Raw genomic sequence first — 25,162 nt, 5'->3', positions numbered from 1 at the left:
TCTTAACACACATGGAAGTAATTTATTTCAAAAATAGGAGAATCTGAGTACATTTGCACAGTTTGTTGTTGGTGTGGCTTTTTTTTTTTTTTTTTTGGAGGGCCTTTGTCTGCAATATTCCCAAGTAGGCGTTTACCTAAAAATTACTCACTAGTCAGATGCACACTGTGCTTGAGGGCACAACTATTCATGTTTTGATACTGGAGATTAATTCCCTTTTCTCCCCAGTGGTGAATTTGCCTAACATATACAGACAGAAGCATACCTCTGGAGAAAGGAAGCCTTTTACTTTAAGTAGTGCAATTCACACACATACACGGAAAGTAGGTGACAAGTTGCACTAGATATTCCTATGGATTACTTTACCCTGTACTTATAGGTAAGATTAATATATAATCACTCCTTTTTGCAGTATAGACACTCATTGGGTAAAGTTTCAAACAGTGTAAAACAAGACCACTAAAACATACTTTGAAAAGTAACTTTTAGGACCTTAAACTAGCTAGTCTTCAAAAGCAGAAGAGAAGAGAAACCTGGACACTAAATTTTGTTGTGACCTAGATACACATACACTGCAGTGAAATTACCATTGGTTTGCATCAGCTTAAATACATAAATGTTATGTTTAAATGATCCAGAACTGAAAGCATTTCTTTCACAGATTTACTTCATAGAAAACATGCATTTACCTACAGAAGAATTATTTTTCCTTTATGTTTTTAAGTATCACAAAGCAGCAAGTTGACAGACAGCGACTAAAGATGCTACCAGACTACGTTCACAATTATTGGGGGAAAATAAAACATACTCTTAGTGATGTGAAAGTTAAAAAGACACCATCCTAAAACCAGGCAGTACTTACTCCTCATTTTCCTCTGATAAAGGAGGGCAAGGCACCTGCCTACACGTCCAGACCATTTCTGGACCAACATACAAAATCAGATAGTGGCTGTCATTTCCAGAAATGCTTCAGCTTACACAAGCACTGGTCCTGGAAAAGCTTCTAATACAAAAAGATGTCAGTAAGTCAGTGCAATAGGCGTCAGGAGTTCAATACCGATTTTGTGTTTCGTGGTGAAAAGAAGAGAAAAAATTGTGCGATTGAAAGCCAAGGCAGGCATACACCAGCCTGACCCTACAACAGGACAGGTCTGCAGTTTTCTGGATTCAGCTGGCATCCAGGTGTAATAGCACCCTTGTCCCATGTTGTGACCCCCTAAAAAGCTCTGCCTGTGGCTTTTACACAAAGACCTCCCTGGGATCTAGGCTTCAAGAACAAAGGACTTGGAGAGAGTTGGGGAATCTACCTGCAGATGAAGGTTAACCTATCTTTATTTTTACAAAGCTAAACAGACAAAGGCAGCAGTGCAGCTGCAGATGTATGCGTAGTTCTGGATAAGCAAAGCTTCTTCACAAAACTGGCCCTGCAGCATGCCACAACCTGGCCAAGATTTCCACTCAGCGAAGATACAGAACCATACAACAGATTCGCCCATATTCTAAACCAGCAGAGCACAGGTCATTTTTCATACAAAGTCTTTCAGAAGTTTTAATAAGTCCATTGCATTCAATCTATATTTACAGTCTTGAATTTCAATCCACAGGATCCTGGCCTCCCTTTCTAACAGCGCAGCAGAGCCCCATGCTCAAAGCTGCTGTTGTGAGATAAAAGTGCAACAGCACAAATGGGCATAGGCAAAGCTACTGAACATTGCTGGGAACACTGGATTTTGTCTCTACTCTGAAGCCCTGACATGAAACAAGATTTCACACTAAACAGTTTAAAGTATTTTTTAAAAGTGTTCTGAGAAAGGTTGAAATAAAAAATAAGCAGTACACAATCATAAATCACAAGAGAGCACCCCAGCAAGTATGCACTTAGAAGCCAAATTACAGCCACACAGGCAGTTTTAAGTCAATCTTCTGACTGCTTGGTTCTGCATTTTTAATGTAGCTCCTTCAACTCACATTTTACACAACTTAAGCCACATGAAATATATTGATAATCAGGCAGCAGTTCTTCCAGTTTTATTCAGATAGAGGTAAATTGTGACCAAAAGCTTGGTAAAGCAAGTTGAAGTAGTAAAAATGTTTGTAAGTCAGCCTCATAAGTGAATGTGCCATGTGTGTCTGATTACAGGTTAGCATATACACCTCACAATAAAACCCAGCCCTTCACCTGTACCTTTTTCTGCTGCAGATGTGACGAGTCCCTTCCTGCTTTCTGAGGAAGAAGTGGTGCTCAGGACCAAGGTATTTTCACATCATCAACATCAGAGAGACACTAATTGCTTTGACAGTAGACATCAGCATGCAAGGTCAGAAACCCAGCACAGGGGAAAAAGAAGAACCACCCCTACCACCAGCCACTCTAAAACCTCAGCCCATCCCTGAAGCAGCTGTAGAAATGGCAGCAATTACCTCAGAAAGGAGAAGCAGCTGGGTTCAATTCCCAACTCATCTGTACAAAGCAAACAAGGAGAGGGAGGGTCTTAGGGTTTTACATAATGAAGTGGGGCTTGGGCTGGTGGGAGAACAAGTGATGACGGAGGAAAGTGAAGAGTTAAAAGGCTGTCAGTGTGACAATCTGTCTAAAAGGCCCTGTGGTTAGTTACTAAAGGGTTAGGGGAGAGTATCCTTGTTTTTTTAAAAAAGTGTTATCACAGCAGAAGATTCTGAATTTGGATATGTGAGCGAGGCATGGTTTCATTGGGAAATGCCAGCAAGAGCCTGGTGATAGTCATGACTGTCTAAAGCCAGTCTGGAGGTGGATCTGTGTATTTTGTTTATTCCATCTGCTTCTTCCAGGGCACCCTGCAGATGAGGGGATAAGAAAAGATCAGAGGAATTTTTTCTACCCGCCCTTTATCTTCCCAGCACACAGTCATATATCTGTAGTTGCCGTGTATATGGCTAATAATGGAGCTTAGAAGAAAGGGAATGGGTTGAGATGAGAAGAATCACTTCACAAAGGACTATGAATGTTCATAATCTGTTTCTGTTTCTTGGTTATGTGCAAGGGGTGACCTTGCCTGTATAATGATCTATTTGCAAGTGTGTCACTAGAAATATCTTTTGTACAAAGAACATTTATGTATTTGCATGTGTGCCTCTGTAGAATGGCTGACCAGGTGATGGTAAAACCGCTGTGAGCTCACAGCACTATGGATCTATTCAGAACCATATGATACCACAGCCATATATATGCAGATAACAGTCAGGTTCCCCTTTAAAAAGGGAAAAGCATTTTTCCTTTTATTTTTATTTCAAAAACAACTATTCTGCATGATCCTTATTTTTTGCTAGTGGTAAGTATGCATTCAGCATCTTTATTGTGGCTATGCTTTCATAAGGAGAATTAATCTTATGGAACCATTTCACAAAGCAAATGACACAAAGGTGCTCTCTTAAGGGAGAAGACAAGTCATTTCCTGTTCCACATAAATTAATGGGGAAAAATAATGCCATGGCCAAGAGGCAGAAAGAATCAAATCTCAGTTTGTATGCATGATTCACGATTCATTCTTCTGTGATGAATGAAGCAGCACACTTCCCAATATGTTAGTGTTTCCTCCATGTACTTGGTTTTGCATCATTTGTAGAGTCAAAACGATTAAAAAGTACTTCACCCTCATGCTCCCTGTAGGAATTCAGATGCTCAAGTAACTCTGTCTTGCCTGGAACACATTAGTTTCACAACAGGTAAGCAGGAAGTGAAGACACTGAGTAATCTGGGAAGCAATGCAACACTTCTTATTGCTGGATGGGATACATGGCCCTGGTTTGAAGTAAAAATATTCTACCTCTCTGCCCAAAACAATTTTATAAAACGTTGTGGAAGTACACTTGCAAGAGTTAAGAGACATCTCAAAAATGAGTTGCAAACAGCTTACAGTAATTATGTAGTGTTTACTAGGAAGAGAAAGTTAAAGATCATATGAGCTGTTATGAGTAACTTTCCCATCTTTTATCTCCATAGAGTATTCCTCATTTCCACTAGGCAAGGAAAAAATATCCGTCTGCTAATATATCCTATAGATCCATGCCATAATTGATGCTCTTTAACTACAATCAGGTATATAGCATATTTTACAAAGAGACAGGGAATTACATGCTAGTCTGACCAAGGGTCTTAACTTAAAATAGCACTGTCAAATCCAGGTTATTCAGCTCTTTATGGAAAAAAGACAAACTTAGGAGATCTATTTTCCATTCTTTGGTTTGATACAGCTGTTGGCACTGTTGCTAAAAGCCAGTATTCATCTTTAAAGATAAGCTGCCCGCATGTCTTTCTGGGGTTAGCCAGATGGTCGTAGCACACTACCGATGCACAACCACAGTGTTAGTACAGGCTGAGTGGAACTAATGAGTGGAAGCGTGGGTGGGATGCTCAAATAGCTTAAACATGTTTCTTTCTTCTTCTTTAGATGATACTGGTGGTCCATGCAGGCTAGCAACCTTTAGCTTCAATTAAGGGGGTAGGATTCACACTTTTTTTTTTCCTTAACATGTGGATACTAATGAGAGCTTGCCTCATTGCACATCACCATCAGATATGGATACTCAGAACTACCTAAACCACTTCTAAAAGTATACTTTGTGCTTCACATAAAAGTAAAAGCATGCTAAGATTTCTCACATAGTTACTATTAACATGTTTATAAAGTTATTTTAGAGGGTGGATACTTTTCCAGACTTATTGCAAAACATCATTTAACAAGGATATGCTGAATATTGATTAAAAATAGCCCTGTATTTAAAACTTAAAAGCTGTATTTTATTGGTTAGCTTGGCAATGCAGTAAGACAAGAACCCTGCACTCTTTGCAACATTACAGATTCATACCTAATTTTTGCTGCAATTGGTACTTCACTGCTATTTTTTCTAAATCATGTTATTGTGCTTAATTATGCTACCAGCAGCCTGAGAGACAGCAACAGGGAAGTGAAAGCAGGAGCTCTCCCAGGAGGGCAAGAGCACAGAGCCCCAGCAGTGAATAAGTGAGCAAGAGCCCAAACAATCCGGTTAGTTTTTTGTCGGAGGCAGGCTAGAACTGACTCTTCCAAAGAAAACAAACCCAATCTTTCTGTTCCTCCAGCAGTCTGCCTTGTCTATACAAAATCTGTTCACGTCACACAAAGCTTCACGAAGAGAAAGAATGCCTTCTTTACCCCCAATAAAAGTCCAGGAATTCTATGAAAAGTTTTGTCTACTTCTGGGTGTTTTTCAGACCTATATAAATCACTTTCTTAAACACTTTACAACTTTAGTCATCTTTTCACCTTAGCACTTCAAAAGAGCATCCCATAAACTATCAGTTTAAATATAGAAATAACTATTTAGAAGATCCTTTGCGATCATTCCCATTTCATTTATTATACTAAAAATTAAGCTATAACTAAAATTTTATGCCATTCAGTTTGCTAGCTATTTTGTACTTTTCCATTATTTCTCTTTCAAACTCGGTCAATGCTAAGAAAAAACAAGGAGAGTCAGATTGATTTCCTAGGAAAATGAACCATGTACAGTCACAGCAGATCTACCTTGGCTTGTGGCCTGAACCACAAGAGTTATACTCTTCATTGCCACTCATAACTTTCAGCTTATGCTTTCCGGAGTTAAATTCCTGAGTTAGACACCATATTTCTTGCATAAAATAATGTAACAGGTTGCAAAGGGAGAGCTAGGAGTACCTGAGTGGGACTTGCAACCACCAACATAGTGACTGGAGAGAAGCTGAAGACAATACCCTGGGAGCACCAGAGAGAGAAGTATGGTTGCAATTCAGCCCTCTCTGAGACACAGGCTCTTCCTTGCAGCTTGTGTTCATCTCTCTCTGAGGCTGAGATTCACAGCCTGGAAATCCTCCTCTAGACACTGGCACCTGGGCAATGTTTCTCATTTCAAGTTTGGCAGAAGCGAAGCAGTGGGATGTGGCTCTTCTTTCCTCCACCAAAGGACTTACGGCTTAAGCTGATTTCTGAAAAGCAATTTTCCACTTTGAGTCCAGCCTTTCAGCATGCATGCCTGCCTTCTGTATACAAAACCTGACTTACCAGGGCTGAGACAGTCTCCTAGTGCTCCTGTAGCCTTGCCACCACCCAAGCACATGCAGCACAGAGTGAACCCATTTGCCTCGGTTACTTTTCATTTCCTATGGCCCCGTAAGTGTACGTTGTCACCTTGGACTACTGTAGTAACAGCAGCATTCATTCTCAGTACTGTTCATTAGTAAACCACTAGTGTCAGCCTTTTGTCTGTTGCCAAACTCTTTTATTCAATGTGAAGAATATGGCAAAAGCCTGTCTTAAATTTACATAAGCAGCAACTCTATTTTACTGTTTGTTTTTTTCCTCAACAGCCAAGATACCTTCCAAACCATTCCTATTGTTGAGAGGAAGAAAGTAACTCTCTAAACCTTCAAAACCCAGTATTTTTCTAAATTTTTCAGTCTGAAGTGAATAGCACTGAAATGCTTGGTATATAACAAAGCTATCAGAAGTACAAAGACTACCAGCTTTGAAAAAAAATCAAAGCTGTCCGTATGAAACGTTTTTGTCTTAGTTTGGATAATGAAAACCAATCACAAGTCATCGCAGTGAAACAAAAATTTTTCAAATTCTTGGTAGGATGCCAGTATGGGAGAGCAGAGAAATGAGGGTGCCACTGTAAAGTGGGAAGCCATCTGCCCCCACCTCCTACTGGTACAAGGTTTCCTGGTGACCATGGAGGTCGGCGGGTCTGCACATGTAGGCGATGGCCTCGGAAGATATAGAGTCTGTGGTGAGTAAAGCAGCACAGCCTGAAAACCTGAGACACAGCAGTAGGTTTTTACATTGTTTCTTATGATTTCTGTTGACGTTTTTAATTTTTAGAAGAAAAATTCAGCAAATTCATCCTTCTGGGATCATATTGATGTCAGAGGTGTTATAGCATGAATTATTTCAGTCCTGAGAAGCTAAGTAGCATTGGGCCTTAGTTAGTCTAAGTACTAATGGCATTTATTAGCTCCCCGACATGCAGCTAGGCTACATAAAATATCTGTAACCAACTATCAGGCTTATCTGTTAAAACAAGCAAAATTAGACGCCCATAAAAACCCGCAGACATTATATGGTGTTTCCAAGCCACATTATTCATGACAATGAGCAGCTGTGAAAGTGAAGTCCCTCCGCATAAATACAGAAGGCATCTCTCTTGGCAACTGTTCATCAGACCCAGCTCTGGAGTCAGCAGAGGATCGAATGCGCATGAAGAATCGCACAGCGGCCCGCCTGTGCGCCCGAAGCCTGGGGAAGGGTGGGCACAGCCCTGCCTTTTAAACAAGGACTCACGAACAGAGCCAAGATGCTGAAAGCCATCATTATAAAGCCAGAGACAAAATGAAACAACAACAACAAACAGTTGAGAAACCTTTTTGAAGTGGATGTGCTCCTCTTTCACTGTTTTCTGAATCTCCTTAAATTTTGATTGGCTTTAGGTTTGAAAGCAATTGGCAGACGGTCAAAATTTAAAATTGATGAAGTACAATCGGGCTGTTCATGTGACGCTTGGAAAAGAAAATAATGATCTTTCAGACAAAAATGTTCTGAGGAAGCTAAGCCACCATGTCAACAGATAAGAAAGCAAACAGTGGTACTGAAATGGCTGGAGCAAACGGCGTTTAAAAGAAGGTTTTGTCCTGGAGGAGTTGTGGCAAATTTAGAGAGCTCTGTATTTCATGATCTTTAGGATATCCTTTTATGCTTCTAGGACATGCTGGCAGTAGAGCAAGGTCCACAGGGTCATACCTAATTTGTATTAATTGCATTAGCCCAGAGTGGTGACCTGAAAAACTGCAGTTCATAGCACGAAGCAATGACATGCCCCGCATTAATTCAAGAATTAAAAAATGTCAACCCCATGTAGCACAGTATAAAAAGATACCCCCCCCAAACAAACAAAAAAAAAAGCCTGTTGAGGTACCTTTGACCCATGGACAAATTCAAGAAGTCGTACAAAATATACGCCAGCTAGCCTTTCCTTGGCAAGATGTAGGGCAGTGCTGTATCACTTTGTGTCCATCACTTACTTACTCTCCTCCCCGCACAAAAAGCAGCGAACGCAACAGGACAGCTGCTGGCTCCTGGCTCAGCAAAGTACCTGGGCACGTAATGCCTCCCTGGGTCCTGAGGGCAGCCTGTGAGGTATTAAAAGTCCGATGAGGCTCATGACTTCTGCAGTTCTGAGACCTGAATATCAAATTTGATCTCCTTTTGCATGTCTGGATGGCATATCATTGTTTGCTGACTTAAGATCAGAAAAAAAAGTGTGGGAGATAGAAAAAGTAAGGGTTTGTAAGAGTGTCACTCAAACTATGATCTACGTGAGGATTTGGAAAACTACTCCTGCCTTCAGTAATGAAGTCAATAAGATTTGGCAGTCAGTGGGATCAGTCTAAAAGAGAGTAGATTTAGATTGGATACAAGGAGGAAATTTTTTATGATGAGGGTGGTGAGACACTGGAACAGGTTGCCCAAGAGAAGTGGATGCCCCATCCCTGGAAGTGTTCAAGCAGAGGGTGGATGGGGCTTTGAACAACCTGATCTAGTGGAAGGTGACCCTGCCCATGGCAGGGAGGGGTTGAAACTAGAGGCTCTTCAGAGGTCTTTTCCAACCCAAATCATTCTATGGTTCTGTGATTCTTTTCCTGATGGAGAATTGATATCGTGGTACTTTATGAAGAAGGGTTTGGGACATACAGTTACAACTCTTCAGCAAATTTAGGCCTCTTCATTGGCATCTATCAGATAATATATAACTAATTCCCAGAGTAAAACCAGCAATAATAGCTTCCTTTCCCTTCCCTGCCAAGAAGTGCTGTTACAGGTAGAGAACTGACATTTATAAGCCTACCCCAGAAGAATCAACATTCTTTTTGGTTAGCCAAGCAACAGCTCGCAGGAGCACCAGCCGGTGTGCTGAGGCAAAGGCCGGCCTTTTTCTAAGCAGAGAAGTAGGAGCAGGGATGGGATTAAGTAAAGGATCTATTCTTACGGGTTTACCGGTTGTCTGCTGGAGTCGTTTGAACAGGTTGGGGCAGTAAAGGGAGGCAGCAGGCAGCGTGTGGAGCTGGGGAGGGGATGGAAAATCTGTAACTAATAGGTACCTTTTCATCTTTCTCTCTCTGTTTTCTTTCCAGTGGTGCCCAGATAGGGGACAAATCTTCCCATAAACAGTAATCCTTTAGAAAGTGCTCAAGTACGGCTATTACTTAACTTCCTGATTAGTAGCAGTCACCACCTGCTACTTCTGCTCCTCATTGTCCAGCATAATGGAAGTGTTCACTTCCCTGGCTGTGAAAAGGTAATGGGAGGGGAGTCCCTCTTCTCTGTTTCAGCAAAAAGAGCAACCGTCCCTCCTTTTCTCCTGTAACTAATCCTAGACCATATTTGTCCAAGAAAATAAAATTTTATTTCTGCTGACAAATAGCTGGATAGGGCAGATTATGAATACTAAAAAGAAAAAAAAGAAACACAAAACCCAACCACAAAGCAATCATTCCAATCTCTTTGAACTAAATTAAGGGTTCCTGCTGCAGGGCATTTTTATTGCCTGACCATGGCTTTGAGATCCCAGACTGCACTAAGCAAAGGCAATACATTCAATATTTTTAACACCTCAAACATGCAAAGACTTTGCAAAGTCTTCTGTTTTCTTCAACCCTTACTAGCTGAAGCTGCCAAGAGAGCTGCACATGTTGCCTTGAAAGACAGCTGTTAAAATACTCTCCTTTGATCAAAATTCTTCCATGTTTATAGCTAAAGCAAGATAAAGTATTATAGGATTTTCTTAGCACGGACTGAAAATCATGAAGAGAATGAAACTTGCAAAACCTGAAAAGTGCATTTGTCATGAGCGGGCATAACTTTTGAAATGTCAGTTAAAAGGAGACAACCCATGAATAGACTATGAGGATTTTCAGACTTTCTCTTTCCCTAAAGTCCTCTTTTGTTTTACACTGGGAGTGGTGGTGTCCCTTCCTAGGGAAGCACAGGCAGGCAGTAGATTAGTCCTTATTTAGATGGTAAGTTCCAGCCTATTTGAATTGTATTAAGCATTCGCCTTACTTCTGTGGGATTTGTCATAAATCTTGAGTAAATATACTTAGCGCAATCTCAAAGACTGAAGTTTTGATTTCTCAGAGGGCTCAAATCTTTAAGCCTTAAAACTTCTCTTGTTTAAGAGAGATAAAGCAAAAGAATCTACTTGTCAAAACAAACACGGGTGAAAAAAAAAAAACCCTCAGTACAACCCTAGACATTATCTCAATGGGAAGTGGCACTCATTCGGGGCTTTTTGGTAGCATTCTTTGCCCAGGAGTGAAATCTATTATAGGAATTAGTACTGCCCCTTAAAATGGTAGCATCACTAAGAAGCAAATGAATCCTACTCTCTTTCCCTCTGTTTTCCTATCCATTCTCCTTCTTCTAAACAGTATTCAAAGGTTTCTTCAAAGGTCTTCATCCTATCTTTGTTGCCATGGTCTCTCACAGAGTTGAAACAACATTTTCAAAACTAATGCCTGCTCTAAATGCATTGTTGTTGGGATGCTGAGTCAGTTCTCTGCTGACTAGGGTGAAAGAAAAAAGAATCTTTGAAAATCGGTTTTAACATTCAACTAACCTGAATGGGGAAAAGCAAGACATCTCTATATTGCTAGACAGAAGCAAAACTTTTGAGGAGTGAGATACCACGTATTTTGGGAAGAAAACCAAATTGCCTTGAGGTTTTTGTGTCAGCTATGCCGGTTTTTACTCTTCCTTTTTATTCATAACAGACCTGAGAAAGACAATCACGTCTCAGAAGGAAAAAAAAAAAACACAAAACAAAAATTAAAAAAACAACCACAGAAGAATCCTGTTGATTAACACACACCTCCCCCTCAACTAAATCCTTGCTGGAGGGGTGACAGAGGATGCTTGGTATGCATCAGCAGTGAGAGGCAGGGCTAGCTTTGGCACAGTTGAAATTAGTAGGGGGAAATGATGGAGACGCACCATTACTTCTAAGGGAACTAACAGGGTATTTTGCTTGCATTCAGCTTTTTTGTTTGCCACTCTTGTGTAACTACTTACAGGTTCTTTGAAACAAGGTCCATCTCTAACACACATATTTCTACAGCACACAGGAAAACAAGCTTTACTATATGAAGAACACCTATTTGCTATGTAAATTAGAGGACTGCGCACTTCATACATGCATTTCAAGAAAAGACAAATCTTTTGTCACAGACTCGGTTACATAAACTTTAAATTGTTTTTAGCTGCCTGGCTTCAACTTTTTATAGATCTTTGAACATCTGTCCTTAGCCCGTGGTCTGGCATGGCATGCTAAATTCTGTATATTTGTTCATTATTCCTAAGGGAGGAATTTGCGTGAAAACTCTGTTGGCCTAATTATATGCCTCAGCTAGAGAAACTCTATTCATCTGTCTGCAGCAAATTTCACCTTTATGAAACAGATGATGACTTTGCCAGAGACTTTCTGGACACTGTAGCAACTGAAGGTTTTACAGCTTACATTGGTAATATGGGTCATAAACTGAACTGAAGGGAAAAAAAATAAAAAATAAAAAATAAAACCAAAAACATCCCTAGATCATTACAGTGTTTTGAAAACAACCCTTCATCTTCAGGAAAAAAATCACAGTTTAATGGGGAAAGATGTTTGCAGCAGCTTATTAAGTGTAAAATGCAGCCTCCCCTGCTACTCATGTTGCCCTGTGTCAGGGAATTCAGGTTGTGAATGAAGAAAAGCTTGACAAGGATCTGAAAACACAGTGAAAGAGCACGTTGTGGGTCTCGATCTCTGCAATAGACAGGGGACTGAATATTGGAAGTGTTTCAGGGTGACAGGATGCAGAAAGAACAAAATAGGACAAGAGATCTTAGTAACTTAAAAACTACACGAGTGTGAAAGTGCATTCATTAAACGGGAACAGTAAGGAGCTTCCCAATTTTTCACCCTATAGTATGAAGATGGATACACTGAAACAGAGCTGGTGATGATGGGGCTTGCTGTTTCCAAAGCTGTCCACATTTTAGGAAGTTTAAAGGTGAATGAAGTAAGTAAACTGCACATAGATTGTACCTTGTGTGTAAACTCCTCCTGCTCCTTTTTTTTTTTTTTCCCCTTTTCTCTATGACCACCTTGCTTTTTTCCCCCATGGTTTTAGTTCACGTAACTCTCACCTTACCAGCTCTAAATCCTTTCCCTCCTGATTTTCGGAATTCCCTCTTTTACTTTTTCCCTTCTGTGCTATTTGTCTTCCCTTGCTCATCATTCACTAATTTTCACTAAATTTCACCTTTCCATGTTCTCCTAAATTCCACCCTTCCAAAACTTTCTGGTTTAGTCTGTTCTTGGCTTTACAGTCTTTTTAAATACTGTTTATACACTTCTACTGGGGCTTCCATGGCCTTTTTAAGTTTTGCTCTATTTATTTCCATTCTCTGATCAGCTGTATCAATCCATCAATCCTATAGCCTAATCTACCATGCATCCTTCTGCCTAATCAATGGAGCTCATCATCTGAAATCCATTTCTTTAATTTCTGTTTTGGATAGCTGTGGTACACATCCACATTGATCTTTTGACTTTCCACTGCTTGAATCCTTCCAGGTTCATTTATTTTCTGTCCAATAAGCACCTCTTCTAACGAGTAGATTCTCTGAGCTCCTCACTATGTATTTCATTATCCTCATCTTCGTTCTAAATGGGTTGCCCCATTTTTTGCCCACTTGACCAAAATCTCCCTCCTTTCCATACCCGTCCCAGTGGCATCAGAGATCTCGATGACAAGAATGAAATGGAGAACACTCTCCCTGTTCGCCAGCCTGGGCTTCCCCTGCCATCTTCCCTCCTCATAGTTTGTGGACTTCCTACAGAAATCGTATTTTTCCTAGGGAGCTGTCAGTGGGATTCACAGAGCCACGGGCAGAGGAAAGCAGCGCCTCTCATGCTGCCTGCCAGATCCACCACAACCACAGGCTTTTTTCCCAGATGGGTCGCACCAGAAGAGGGAAGAGCTCTCATCCCCATCCATCCAACACAGCGGGCTCTGTCCTCTTCTCCTTCTCAGGTAGATTCGCCAACTGCCATGGCAACTACCTCTGTCAGAGAACAAGGCAGGATTCGGCCCCAAATCAGAGACCTCACTGATGTGTCATAGTTATAGCATGAGTGTCTGCCTCCACTCAGGAAGGGCTAAGAGCTAGAATAGCAAGGGTATTTCAGGTCAGGCCTGAGGCGAATTAGCAGACAAGTTGTGAAGCTTACACAACATGTGGCCACATTATGTGTGGCTCTAGTCAGCACTAATAGCCTGTCATTGAGCTCCATGTTTAAACAATTTGAGCAAACAGCAAACACAGAAGATGGGAGGAGGAAAAAAAAAAAAAAACAAAAAAAAAACAACAAACCAAAAAGGCCTTCGAGGAATAAGAAAGATCAGGCTACTTAGTACACTTTGCAAGCAAATATTGGAGCGAGCGGTGAGGACAGCAGAGTACCTACTAGGTAGTGAGAGACGTGACCCAGTTCCTACCATGCAAAAGTAACATAATATGAAACCAAATATAAGTTGTCCAATTTTAAGATTCACTCAGCCAGCATGTTTTAGAGCTACATAGGAAACCAACTGTTGGTTTAGGCTGTGTCTGATCATGTGAACTATCCAAGAGGAAAAAAAATAAAATATGGTTTTTGTTTAGTAGCAAGGAAACCAAAAAAGTGAGGGAAAGGAAGAAAAAGAAAAACAAGTTTTAGTAACAACAACGGGTAAAATTCAACCACATCCATATAAATAACACTTATACTAGCGTCGGGAAGTAAATAGAAAAACATTTTAAAATAGAAGAACTTAGAAACCATACTGCATTGTTTAGTATGAAAATAATAGCCCTTAGAGGCAGTACTATTAGAGAACGTGTTTAATCCAGTGCAGAATTGGCTATGAAATCGTCCACTCTACCATGGGAATGCTTAGCTCAGTATCTGGTAGGTTGCCAGCCATTTAAAATGTTTTTGTGTTGGTTTAATGATTGTTCCCATGAGCGCTGATGGTAAGGGTTGACATTAATTAAAATACTAAGTCATCAGAGCTTGCATTGTGGGCAGAGGGAGAATGGGCTGGATCCAATTGTCTTCAAGGTTTCTTTGGCCTTCCACATTTTTCTCTTAGATGCATCATACATGCCAAGTATCCTCTTAGCTGAGGTATAACAATGTAAACAGACTGTCTCAGCAAATATAAAGTAATCTTTTTAGGTTTTCCACAAACTTTCATTTAACTGATTAGAGCACACTCATTAAAATCAGCTAATCATGTAATGTGGCTGTGTTGTGAATGCTAAACAAAATGCCTAAATGAAAGAGGATTTTAAAACACTGTCTGCCTCTCTTAATTTATTTCTACTGTATACTCAGTGGCACACAATACAGTAGGAATTCTGGGCAGTATCCTCATTAACCTCAAAACTCATTATCTTATATAAAAACAGGCCCTTTCCATAGAGCATGTTGGTAAAGGTATGAAAAAACATATTAAAGATAATGTGTTTGGGCACATGCTCTTGAAACATGATGAAGGATTTTGCTTAGAACTGTGACATTAATACAGGATAGCACAAAACCCTGAGTAAGACTCACTGCTAAAAGGATATTTGTACAATTTGGATAGAACAGCTATCCTTACACATTTCTCTCTTATTTTATTAAATAACTACTCAGGATCCCGATCTTCAAAGGTACACAAACAGGAATAAGTCACTTAATACCTGGAGTCCTCAAAACGTCACATAGAGAATGAGTAAAGAGGCTGAGCTTTTCTACTCCTCCCATCTATTCAGCAAGCCTGAGTTCCCATCCTACTGGCAGGGGCTCGATACTGCAGAGTGAGCGTGCAAGACGGAGAGTTTATGCTATATATAACATGATCAATGGCCTAGAATGAAGACCTCTGGCTTGAACAATGCAGAGCAATGTGAAGAAGCAAGCTGAGCCTACATAAATGCAATGAGACTCTTCCACAGTAGGCAGTAGACAACATAAAGCAGACTGCTGGTCCCGATGCAAAAGGCAGAGCAACCCTGCCTAGTTCAAAACAGGTTTGCTCCTCTGGATCAGCAGTCAGGCAATGCTGTGATTTTGGGTCATCTCCCCCCCATCAGGGAAAAATCAACACCTAATTGAGACATCTGAAGCCAGTTACTCTCCCAGCTCGGTCGCCAGCACATGGCACAGGGCTCACACCACTTCCCTGTGACACCAGGAGACTGTGTAACACAAGTGTTCATCTCTGAATATCTGCAGTGCAACCACCAAGGTACTTTGCAAGTAGAGACATCACTCAGCAAAATCTCCTTTACCTTGTTTGCAGATGTAGACCCAGGCCTTCTCTGCGCTGTCCCGACATCAAGCAGGGGGCAAAGGTTTAGATCAGCAGATGCAGAAGATTTCTGTGGTGGCAAATCCTGGAAGCTGGGAACATGCTTTGGCTTTTGGTGTGAATGTTCTCTGAATAATCTTTTCAGATACACAACTACCAGGTCTTTGAGTCCTTCAGGAGCTCGCCCATGTAACCTGGAAGAGCAAGAGCAGCCAAGGCAGGTTCTTGCCTACGCACATGAGGGCAGGAGGCCTGATGTCCTCCTGGGGCTTGTGTTCAGTGGAGCCATCTATGAACACAAGATTAAAAGGCTTTGGGTGTTTTTAAAATTTATTTTAAAGTGTTGTTTTGTCTTTTTCTAAAACAGGCAGCCCCAACACCTCCTCCTCAAGGGCACCACAAAGCTGGAGCAGCCGAGAGTGGGCTCTCAGCACATCCTGGCCATGGCAGTGCATCGACAAAGCAGGTCACACTGCCTCTCCGTGCCACAGCCAAGAGCCCTCGGGAGCCAGGGTACTGCGAAGGAAGGGGTCCTGGTCCGGAGAGCACGGAGAAGGGAGGCGGGGAGTCCCAGAGGTGGCAGAGGTGCCCAGGTCATCGCTGTAGAGGCTGAGGCCATGTTTCCGCAGAGCTTTCCCTCCTCTTCCCGGGGCCTGCTGCGCCTTGAGAAAAGTGAGTCTCGGTGCGAGGGGGCCCCGGGGTACCCCGCGGTGGCAAGGCGCGCTTTGTGGCGGCCAGTCGGAAGCGGTGGGGTAATCCGGGGAGCCAGGCCACAGTGAGTGGGTGGTCTGCGCGGACGGAGGCGCGGGATCTCCCCACTGCCCCCGCGCCAGCCCGAGCCCACGCCCGCAGCTGGGCCGAAGGCGGCCCGCAGATCGCTCTCGGCACATTTCTTCATTTCTCACTTGAGTGCCCTTCTTTGGTTCCCTTTCAACTGCCCACTTTATATCGGCTTCATTACACCACCGCTCCATTTGTAATGTAAATCGGGAAACTCAGGGAAGTTTTTCTTTTGGCCTTGTCTACGGAAGAATACCGAGAGGTATTCAAAACGTATTAACACAAATCAATGGCACCAATAAAAGCAAAATCTCCTTAGCAACATAATCTTGATTGCAAAAGGAGAACTGAGAGCATTTAGCAGAACAGTGGCCCACATGGAATACGCATTTGTCTAGAAGAATGCGGCACAAAGCCTAAAAGAGAGATGCTGAAAAAATCCAAAATTAACTCACACTGAACAGTTACTCTTTTTTTCAAAAGTACACAATTGGCTACATTAAATCTATCGTGCGCTTTTCTGCTCAGCAACATTGTATCATACCGCTTTGCAAGCCCGAATTACAACACCCGGAATGCTTCACAGCGCCCGGCGGGAGCAGCCCTCCCCGCACAGGCTTTTCATGCGTGTGCACATCCAACACGCACACACGACGCACATACATTATATTATATTATACATACATTACAAGGAGACTGTCACAGATTCCATCCTGGAGTATAAGAGCCGTAAAAGTGTTTGGCGTAAAGAGAAAAAAGCTGGCCGACAAGAACCAAGACGGTCCTCAGAGCAGCGGAGAGCACAGGATTTGTTTTTTTTGTTCATAAGGTTCAGGTTAGCCAGCATTTCTTATCTGACTGTCTTAAAAATACACAAACTACACAGATGGGAACGATTCCTTTCTGAATAAACGGTGTCTGTCTTAACTAGATGGAAAGTATCTCTTGTTTGAGAGTACTAGTGTATAAAAAAAAAAAAGCATATAAACAGCTTCAACATTACTATTCAACCATATCAGTAACAAATATAGTAAATCCGACCTCCATTAGGGCTTGAAAAGCTTAAAAGAACTCCAAATATGGACTTAATGAAAAGCCAATCTGAAACACTTAAGACAGGCAATGCCTCTAAATTTGATAACACTAGTGTGAGAGTCACCTAAATTTCCCAAAACCATTTTCTTTTTTTCTTTTCCTCCTAATTCAGACTAAAACTATCAACTGGAAATTAGAAGAGAGCATTGTATCATGAGGCAGAAGTTCCTGGGGTTTTTATTTCTTTTTCTTCCTCTCCATACTGCGTCCCCTCTCCCCACCAAACACTGGATAGATGAAAAACGGTAAGGCTTAGTAGACAGGTTAACAATTATTTTATTAGTTTATAATACATACAACTTAAGAAATGCTTTAAAAAATTTATATTGGAGTCCATTCCAATTCTGGGTCAGGTCAGGAAAAAAAACAATGCTGATGTATTAAATAATATTCTATAATTCAACAATAGATTAACTTCAGTAATTTAACAGACATGGTTAAATACTCTTAAATATGCATATATACAATTGTGCAGCCTTAAAAAAAAGTCCTTTTCTTCCTATCTTCTCCTCCCAAAGCCGTGCGCTCTGTGAACACAGTACTGGCCTCTAAGCTTTCAGTCTCTCACCCAGACTTAAAATATCTGAAGAGGAATGTTACAATAATGGAAATCACAGCAACCCTATCTTCCTAAACTCTGTATGAGAGGAGATGCCCAACAGGCAAAACTACCCTCAAGTCTCTCTATAAATAGCAGCTTCCTTAATACCCAGTTCTAGGTTAAATTATTGCTTACGCATTTTCTGCCTGAAATCGATTTTTAACATAGTCCAAAATACTGTTTTTTAAGTTTGCCTTCTTAAAAGAGAACATCTATCCGGCGAGTTATTTACCATTCCTGCTTTGTACGTTTAACAGGTTTTTCCTAAGCACATACAATCCGATGCAATTCTCCCCAAATTCTTTTAAACCAACATGAATTACACAGGACTAATTTAGCACACAACATTTAGGCACTGTTTTGTAGTTTACTGTTCTCTTTAAAATTTATGGTTGGAATTAAGTTTTGTATTCTCATTGCCATACTTAGTCTTTTACAGAAACAAGAATCCAAGTCACACTTTTCAAATCAGGAACTGCTCTGCATTCCTTGTAATCTCACTGAACCAAACTGCTCATCGACAGCATTAACAAGTAGGTAAAGTCAGAAAGCCTGCTGCAAGCACAGAAGGATCAGAGAGAAACATTTAGAGTGGAAGAGTGAGATATTTATATTTGTATAATGAAATCAGTTTAAACAGAGACACAGAAAGTATCAGTTATACTGCATCAGGATATCTGACTTTTAAAAAAATTTCCAAATGTGATTTTTAAAAAAGGATTCACAAACCTAAAACATTGTAAGAGAAGAAAATCTTCAGCTAACTACCAAGTCTAGTTTTCAAGACAAGGCAAAGTAAGTTTCGATGATGAAGTTACAAATGAAGGGGGGAGGAGGGAGGGAAAGCACGTTTCACTAAACATTATAAAATCTACTATCTGCCCTCCAAAAGTGAGCATTTGTCAATGGTTCCCTTCTCCATAAAAGCTACAACTAACTACAGAAGTCTCTCTTATTTACCTGAATTTAAATTATCCTAACTGGGTCCTACTCCTGGGCCTTAGATATACTGTCACATGACAGGAGCTGCCTGGACAAGTCAAGAATTTTCTTTGGAAACAATTAGCCATGCATTACAGGCTCCAGCTTAGGAAAAGCCTGTTCTGTACTCGCTGTGCAGCTCTCATCAGTGATTCTGTTTTGGTCTGGATACTTTAAACTAAGAGATGCTGAGTTCAGAAGGAAGCTTACCTCAAAATCTGCCTAAGAGCAGAATTGTCTACCAATTAGGGCATAACCGAAATAAATTAATAACATACTTGTTAAAATAAAAAATGTAATATAAATTAAGACAGTGTACATAATTACTGAAACAGATTGCTAGCTTTTACTTAAATCCGACTATTCAATACTATTTCATTCAGTTTAAAACTATTTTCTGTCACACTCAAGAGATTTCCAAACCTAATCCCCAAATTCAATCTTTTGGGTGTTGCTTCTCCTAATTCCTATGTTTCATTTTTTACCTCACTAAATCTTTCCTAATGGTCTGTCGTATCCTGAGGAGTCAAGTATTTATGAATCTTTTTTCAAGAAAATAAGTCTTAATGAAATATTTATAAATTAAATGAAGCAGAAGAATTTTTTAAAAGGGTATCTTCCATGAAAACAATAAAATGTAGTTTATAAAAGACGTATTACCCAGGTGTCATGTAGTGCGGATACACACACCAGCACAAGAGTTAACATATAAAGTCTCATACAAGGATTCTTTTTTTTTTAATTTTCAAAAATACTTTCTAATTCAGCCCATGCTGACTGAAACATCAGTGTGGAAAAAGATGAAGTTCAAAAATTAATGAACTGCAAAATACTGTTACCAAGAAAACAACCCAAATGTAACTGTAACTAATGAAGAATAAATTAATGATGTTTTCAGCAGTAATTTTTTTTGATTCTAGAGTACTTCTCCCCTTGAAATTTTTCCACTTCTTTAAGAAGAATGATACTGTTTTCTCATTACACCAGTATCCCCTGATTCACCCAGCCTATACAGAGAGAACGTTACAAAGCATAAACACAGGAATTAAGAAGGTAGCACCATTAGAAATAATCAGTCAATCCAAATCAGAAAAAATCATTTATCCTTATCCAGCACACTTTGACATTCAGCAGCCCAATAACAGTGTAAAGGGAACTCTCATAGCTGTATACTGATAACATTCATAATGGTCATGCATATTACAATCAGAAATTTTCTTGGGTGCCATTTGCAAAGTAAGCCTTCATGCAGATAGGCATTAACTCATTAACTCCATTTTTATATTTCCTATTTGTCCCTGAGAAGTTAATATTTCTACCTACAATATGGCTATTAAAGGCATTATAACGATCCTACACTTAGCTGTTTGTGATGGAAATGCAATGTGGCATTACAGAGAAGCAGCATAGAAATTACAGCAAATTAGCGATGATGAATACAGATCTTATTTCTAAAATTCTTTCTTTTCATAAGCAAGGTTGCTGAACAGCAAGATGAATGATTTTAGTCACAGATACAAAACTAGCCAGCACCACTTACCCTCAATAAGTTGCTACTACGAATCCAAGACATTTGGGGCTCTGAGACCTCTCTAATTGAGCATTTCCTTTACATAAAATCATCTGGATTTTGACCTAATGTAGGGTCATCATGATCCTTTGTTTAATTACTCAACAGCAGTGCTGGGAGAACTTAAAAGAACCGGGGATTTTCTTTGCTTAACAAGTCTTTTGCCTCCTCAATTAAAGTGATCTCTTTAAATTGTTCAGAATTCAAATGGGTTTTTTTTTTTTTGGTGGAGAATTTGCATTATTGCCAGCTGCTCAAAAACCATAAGCTAAGGCTCCCAAAACATGAGGGCCAATTTAAAATTAAGACTTTTGGGTGGGGGGGTGGAGGGAAGGGAATAAAGACAAGTTCTTTTTCTTTGCCTTCTGGTGTCTGAGCAGTTACAAATTGCATTTTAAAGCTTTTCCTCACAATCTTCAGGGCTAAATAATGACTTTTAGAAAAAGAAAGAAAACTGACTTTTAAGTAAGCGTATATCTCAGAGAGAGTATTACATTTAAACACCATGGTCTTGAGATTTATAGAAGTATTACTTAACAAATTGACTTAGAGATTACAATTTACATTTAAGTACTGTAAAAAGTTTCTACAATCTTCTCTACTCTGTTTATACTATCGTGGGAGACTTTGGATTTGCATACATAGTTTATTAAAATGACTCTTACTGAGCTATTACAAAAAATGTACTGACTTTGTGTAACCTATCTCCATAAACATTTTAATTTCTGGTGAAGTTTGCCAATCCCAGTATAAACTTCAAATCATAGCTATTTAAAAACAGATGAACTCTACAGAATTCCTCATGCAGGGTCAGACAGAAAGCCTTTCTCCCTCAGGACTTACTTCTACCTGTCACTAAAAGATTAAAAATAATTTATCTTGATTATATTGCAGTAAGAAATAGATCTTTATTGGCCAGCTAAAGGCCACTATATCTAAGAGCAGTAATTAGCTTTCACACGGAGTCATTGATGCCTTTACCATTAGTTTTTCAGGCTAAAGGGGAAACAGACGTAACTAGCATCCTTTGTTAAATGATGAATATCAAGCAGGTACCTAACTCTTACTATTCAAGAAAACTGGAAATACGTAAGATTATTTGTAAGAATTCCTGAGTTGCAAGACGTTGAACAAGTCAGTACAATGTAATATTTATTTTAGCAAAGAGGGGGCTATGTCCTACAATAGCTTCCGGCCTGCTCAAACTGTTACAACTTCATCCTTAGCCAACTGGACAAAAAAGGCAATATATGTCTTCTCACTAGCACACAAAATAAATAGATTTAGTATTTTAGAAACAACATCAAAGGAAAATCCTGATGACTGCTGCAGGCATTAAATGGTTGATTAAAGGTCCTGCCATGTTCAATTTCTATCACTGCAATTAATGAATCAAAAGGGATTTTATGAAAATGTTTCATAACATTCTTACTAGGTGAGTGTACTACCTCATCAGAAGAGTAACTTTTGAGCAAAACTCTCCCTATATAGATATTTATATATCTCTCTCTCTCTATACACACAGTTTCTCAAGTTTCCTGGTTGTATTTTAAGTCAGACACTGTTTTAATAAAGTATCAGAAATGCTTTAAGAGGCAATTAGTCTGGCCTCCTTACTAAGGAATTTAACTTTCTATTTGCTCAGAGCTCTACTTTGGACCCCTATACTGTAATTCTTAGAGACAAAGTCATAGCTAAAATTCAGAAATGCCTGCTAAGCAAGGAGATGACTGCATATACACCTAAAAGTAGACAAGATCTCAGATAGCACTACCGCTCACGTGGAAGCCTTACTAATGACATAGTCTTTGTAAACCTGTAAGCCACGCTCTATTCACTGCTCTGTTTTCAGCACACATCATGCTCAAGTTAGCTTTACAGTAGGTAGGTTTGGGTGCTGCTGGCAAGGTAGTCATGTCACAGAACGTAGTATGGAAAGGTTGGGTAGTAAACTAAGGCAAACAGCACATGCTGAATGCAGTGCTGCTATGAACACATCACAAGCCATATCCAATCTACCCCTTCACACTAATGAACTACCAGTTAAAAACTGCATCCATGACACAAACCTATCTATACAGTCAATTGAGAATTCTGATAATAAAATCTAGGCCTTATATGATTCAATATTCATTTTATTGAAAACTGACACTTGAAGAAATCAACATGTATTTCTGATCATCAGTATTTATCACCAGCTACCATTTCTGTTCAATTCCAACCTCTCCCCTGCACCTCGAACTCCCACAACCTCAGCTGCCATCAATGTTAGGCCCCTGGCCTCCTTTGCAGGCTGAAACCAATGCGAGATTTTAACGAATACTCCTGGTTGAGAGGAGGAGTGCTGCAGATCCCAGTTTGTATTAAAGCAGAGGTTGAAATTGATTTTAAAAAAAAATTATAACCAGTTACTTCGGTGAGAAAATGTTGTGCGACCCAGAAGACCGAAGCAGCACAAAACTGGTATTTGTTAATTAAAAATCATATTCCATCAAGTCAAAGAAACACACTTGTAGGCTTGTATGAAAAGCATAGCTGACCTATTTTTAAATTAAACAGCAGGAAACCACAGATGAAAGCTGAGCAAAGGATGAGTTTTGGGAACAGATTCAGAAGGCTTAGATTTAAGAAAACTTAAAACTTTCTAGACCACTCCCACTACCAACAATTTAGGAATATAATACTCACTAGAGAATATTTTACAGAGAATAAATATTTTGAAGACATAGAAAAATAGTTCACAGCATCAAGGTATCTGTAATATATTACCTTGAAATAAAACTTGTATTTAAAAGATTAAAAAGAGACGATTATTCTTGTAGTGGTATCAACTTTTCATTCATAGAAATATTAAGCAGAGTATATCTGTTTTTTCATATATTCACATTATTGCTTGCTACCACAACTGTACAAGGAACATATTCTTAACTTACATCAATGTTCATGTACAGTAATTTTAGACACCTAAAGCAAACTTAAAAATATGATTGAGTTGCAATTAAAAAAACCTGCAATGTGTGAAGATATGTACAACTAAGATACAAGCAGAAATACAACTGGCCTGACCCAAGCATACATCATATATCCAGTTTAAAAAGTCATATACTTGTACAGAAAATAAGCTTTGTAAACCAAAATGAGCAGAAGCAAGGGTGCAATAAATAATTATCTAAGACATTTAAACAACTTACACTGTTTCCCAGTGTACCCTGCTTTGATTAATTTTAATATACGGCACCTGCATTTGCATCTGGAGCTGTACTTTTCAAGATTTCTTCAGTAACTTTTTCCTGCTATGTGGTTTTAAAGCAAACAAACAAAAAAAAAAACCACCACCCTGAAAGGTCCTCTTGGACAGTAAGTTTTAGTAAAACAAGTCCGTCTGCACACCTGTGTAGAGGATCCTGTAAACAGTAGGAATAAAGCTGATACCTTGCATTAGCCTGAATTAAAACAGCTACATTATAAAATGTAATACTAATATATTTTTGTGATCTTGAGTTCTACTAACCAGATGCATGCAATTCTCTCAGTGATTCTTCTAGTCTGAGTAAAAGAATTATATTTTGCTGCTTTTTTTTTTTAAACCTTTAAATTAGAACTTCTTCAGAACCAGCTGACAGGACTTCTTCATGAAGAGCACAGATATTTCTACTAACACAACGACATCTGTGTTTCAAAAAGCACAGTTTCAAAAAGAACTTTATCTCCTTCTTTTGTTGGAAGAGACTAGCCAATATCTCAAAAGGAAATAAACATATTTACAATTGACTAGTCACTAACAAAAGTTTAGGAAGATCTTAGAAGGTACTTCAGCATGTAAATTAATGATTAAAAGGACTTACACAATGTACAGTCAATCAGTTGTGTCATTTGGGGATAAAAAAATACCTGCTCACTTGTATAACATTTTCAGCTGTGTATTTATAGTAATATATATGTACACAGACACGCGCACACATATAAAAGACTCTCTGAAAATCAAGATACATTAATAAACAGAAGTAGTAAAAGTAACAATAACTTAAATAGTAGTTAACATCTGTGTGAAATGACTTTGCAGAGTTTGACCAAATGCACTTAGAACATGCTCTTATTTAAAAAACAAACAAACAAACAAACAAAACAAAAGGGAAAAAAAAAAAAGAATGAAAACACCACAAGATTCTGTAGAACCAATGCTATGTCACCACCAGAAGAGCACCAAGCAAGGCACCATTGGAAAGACAACATACTTGAGAAAGTCTCTATAAATAAATCAAACGCTAATCTGGTCGAAAAATCGGTGTCTTTGGTAAAAATTCTATAAGGATGACCTGTATAAAAAGAAAACAAATATATATTAAATGGTAGGCGACAACAATCATATTATCTATCACGATAATTCACATGCCTTGTTTTTTTTTTTTGTAAGTACATCAAGTTGCGATGTCGATCAAAGATCACAATACTTTTCTTAAGTAGGAGACCATTAGAAAAGCCATGTTTGATTTAATTGTTTTGGGGTAGAAAACCAAAACTCTTTAAAGAATCAAATTAAATAGTAAGAGTTTGCCTACCAATACTTAACACATCTAAATAAACTGAAATAAGCTACTACATAATTATTCTTTAAACATAATTCATTTACTTTATTAAGAAGAAATTATGGAAGCGATAAATACATTCATTTAACAAAAAGCAGAAGGGACAATATATGCAAAGT

General features: G+C 39.2%; 1 protein-coding gene across 1 annotated transcript in view; it reads right to left on the bottom strand.

Annotated features, from left to right (window-relative positions):
* Positions 1 to 17,561: 17,561 nt before the first annotated feature.
* Positions 17,562 to 25,162, bottom strand: part of CHIC2 (cysteine rich hydrophobic domain 2) — a 31,547-nt gene continuing 23,946 nt past the window's right edge. The window contains exon 6 of the mRNA XM_086746502.1: positions 17,562 to 24,773. Coding sequence (XP_086602628.1) covers positions 24,723 to 24,773 — 51 coding nt within the window. The 3' untranslated portion in view covers positions 17,562 to 24,722. The remainder of the gene's footprint in view (positions 24,774 to 25,162) is intronic.

This window comes from Chlamydotis macqueenii, chromosome 4 (assembly GCF_036417535.1).
Source record: "Chlamydotis macqueenii isolate bChlMac1 chromosome 4, bChlMac1.mat, whole genome shotgun sequence".
Taxonomy (NCBI): domain Eukaryota; kingdom Metazoa; phylum Chordata; class Aves; order Otidiformes; family Otididae; genus Chlamydotis; species Chlamydotis macqueenii.
The sequence above is the reverse complement of the archived record's forward strand: the minus strand, read 5'-3'. Positions and strand labels throughout refer to the sequence as shown.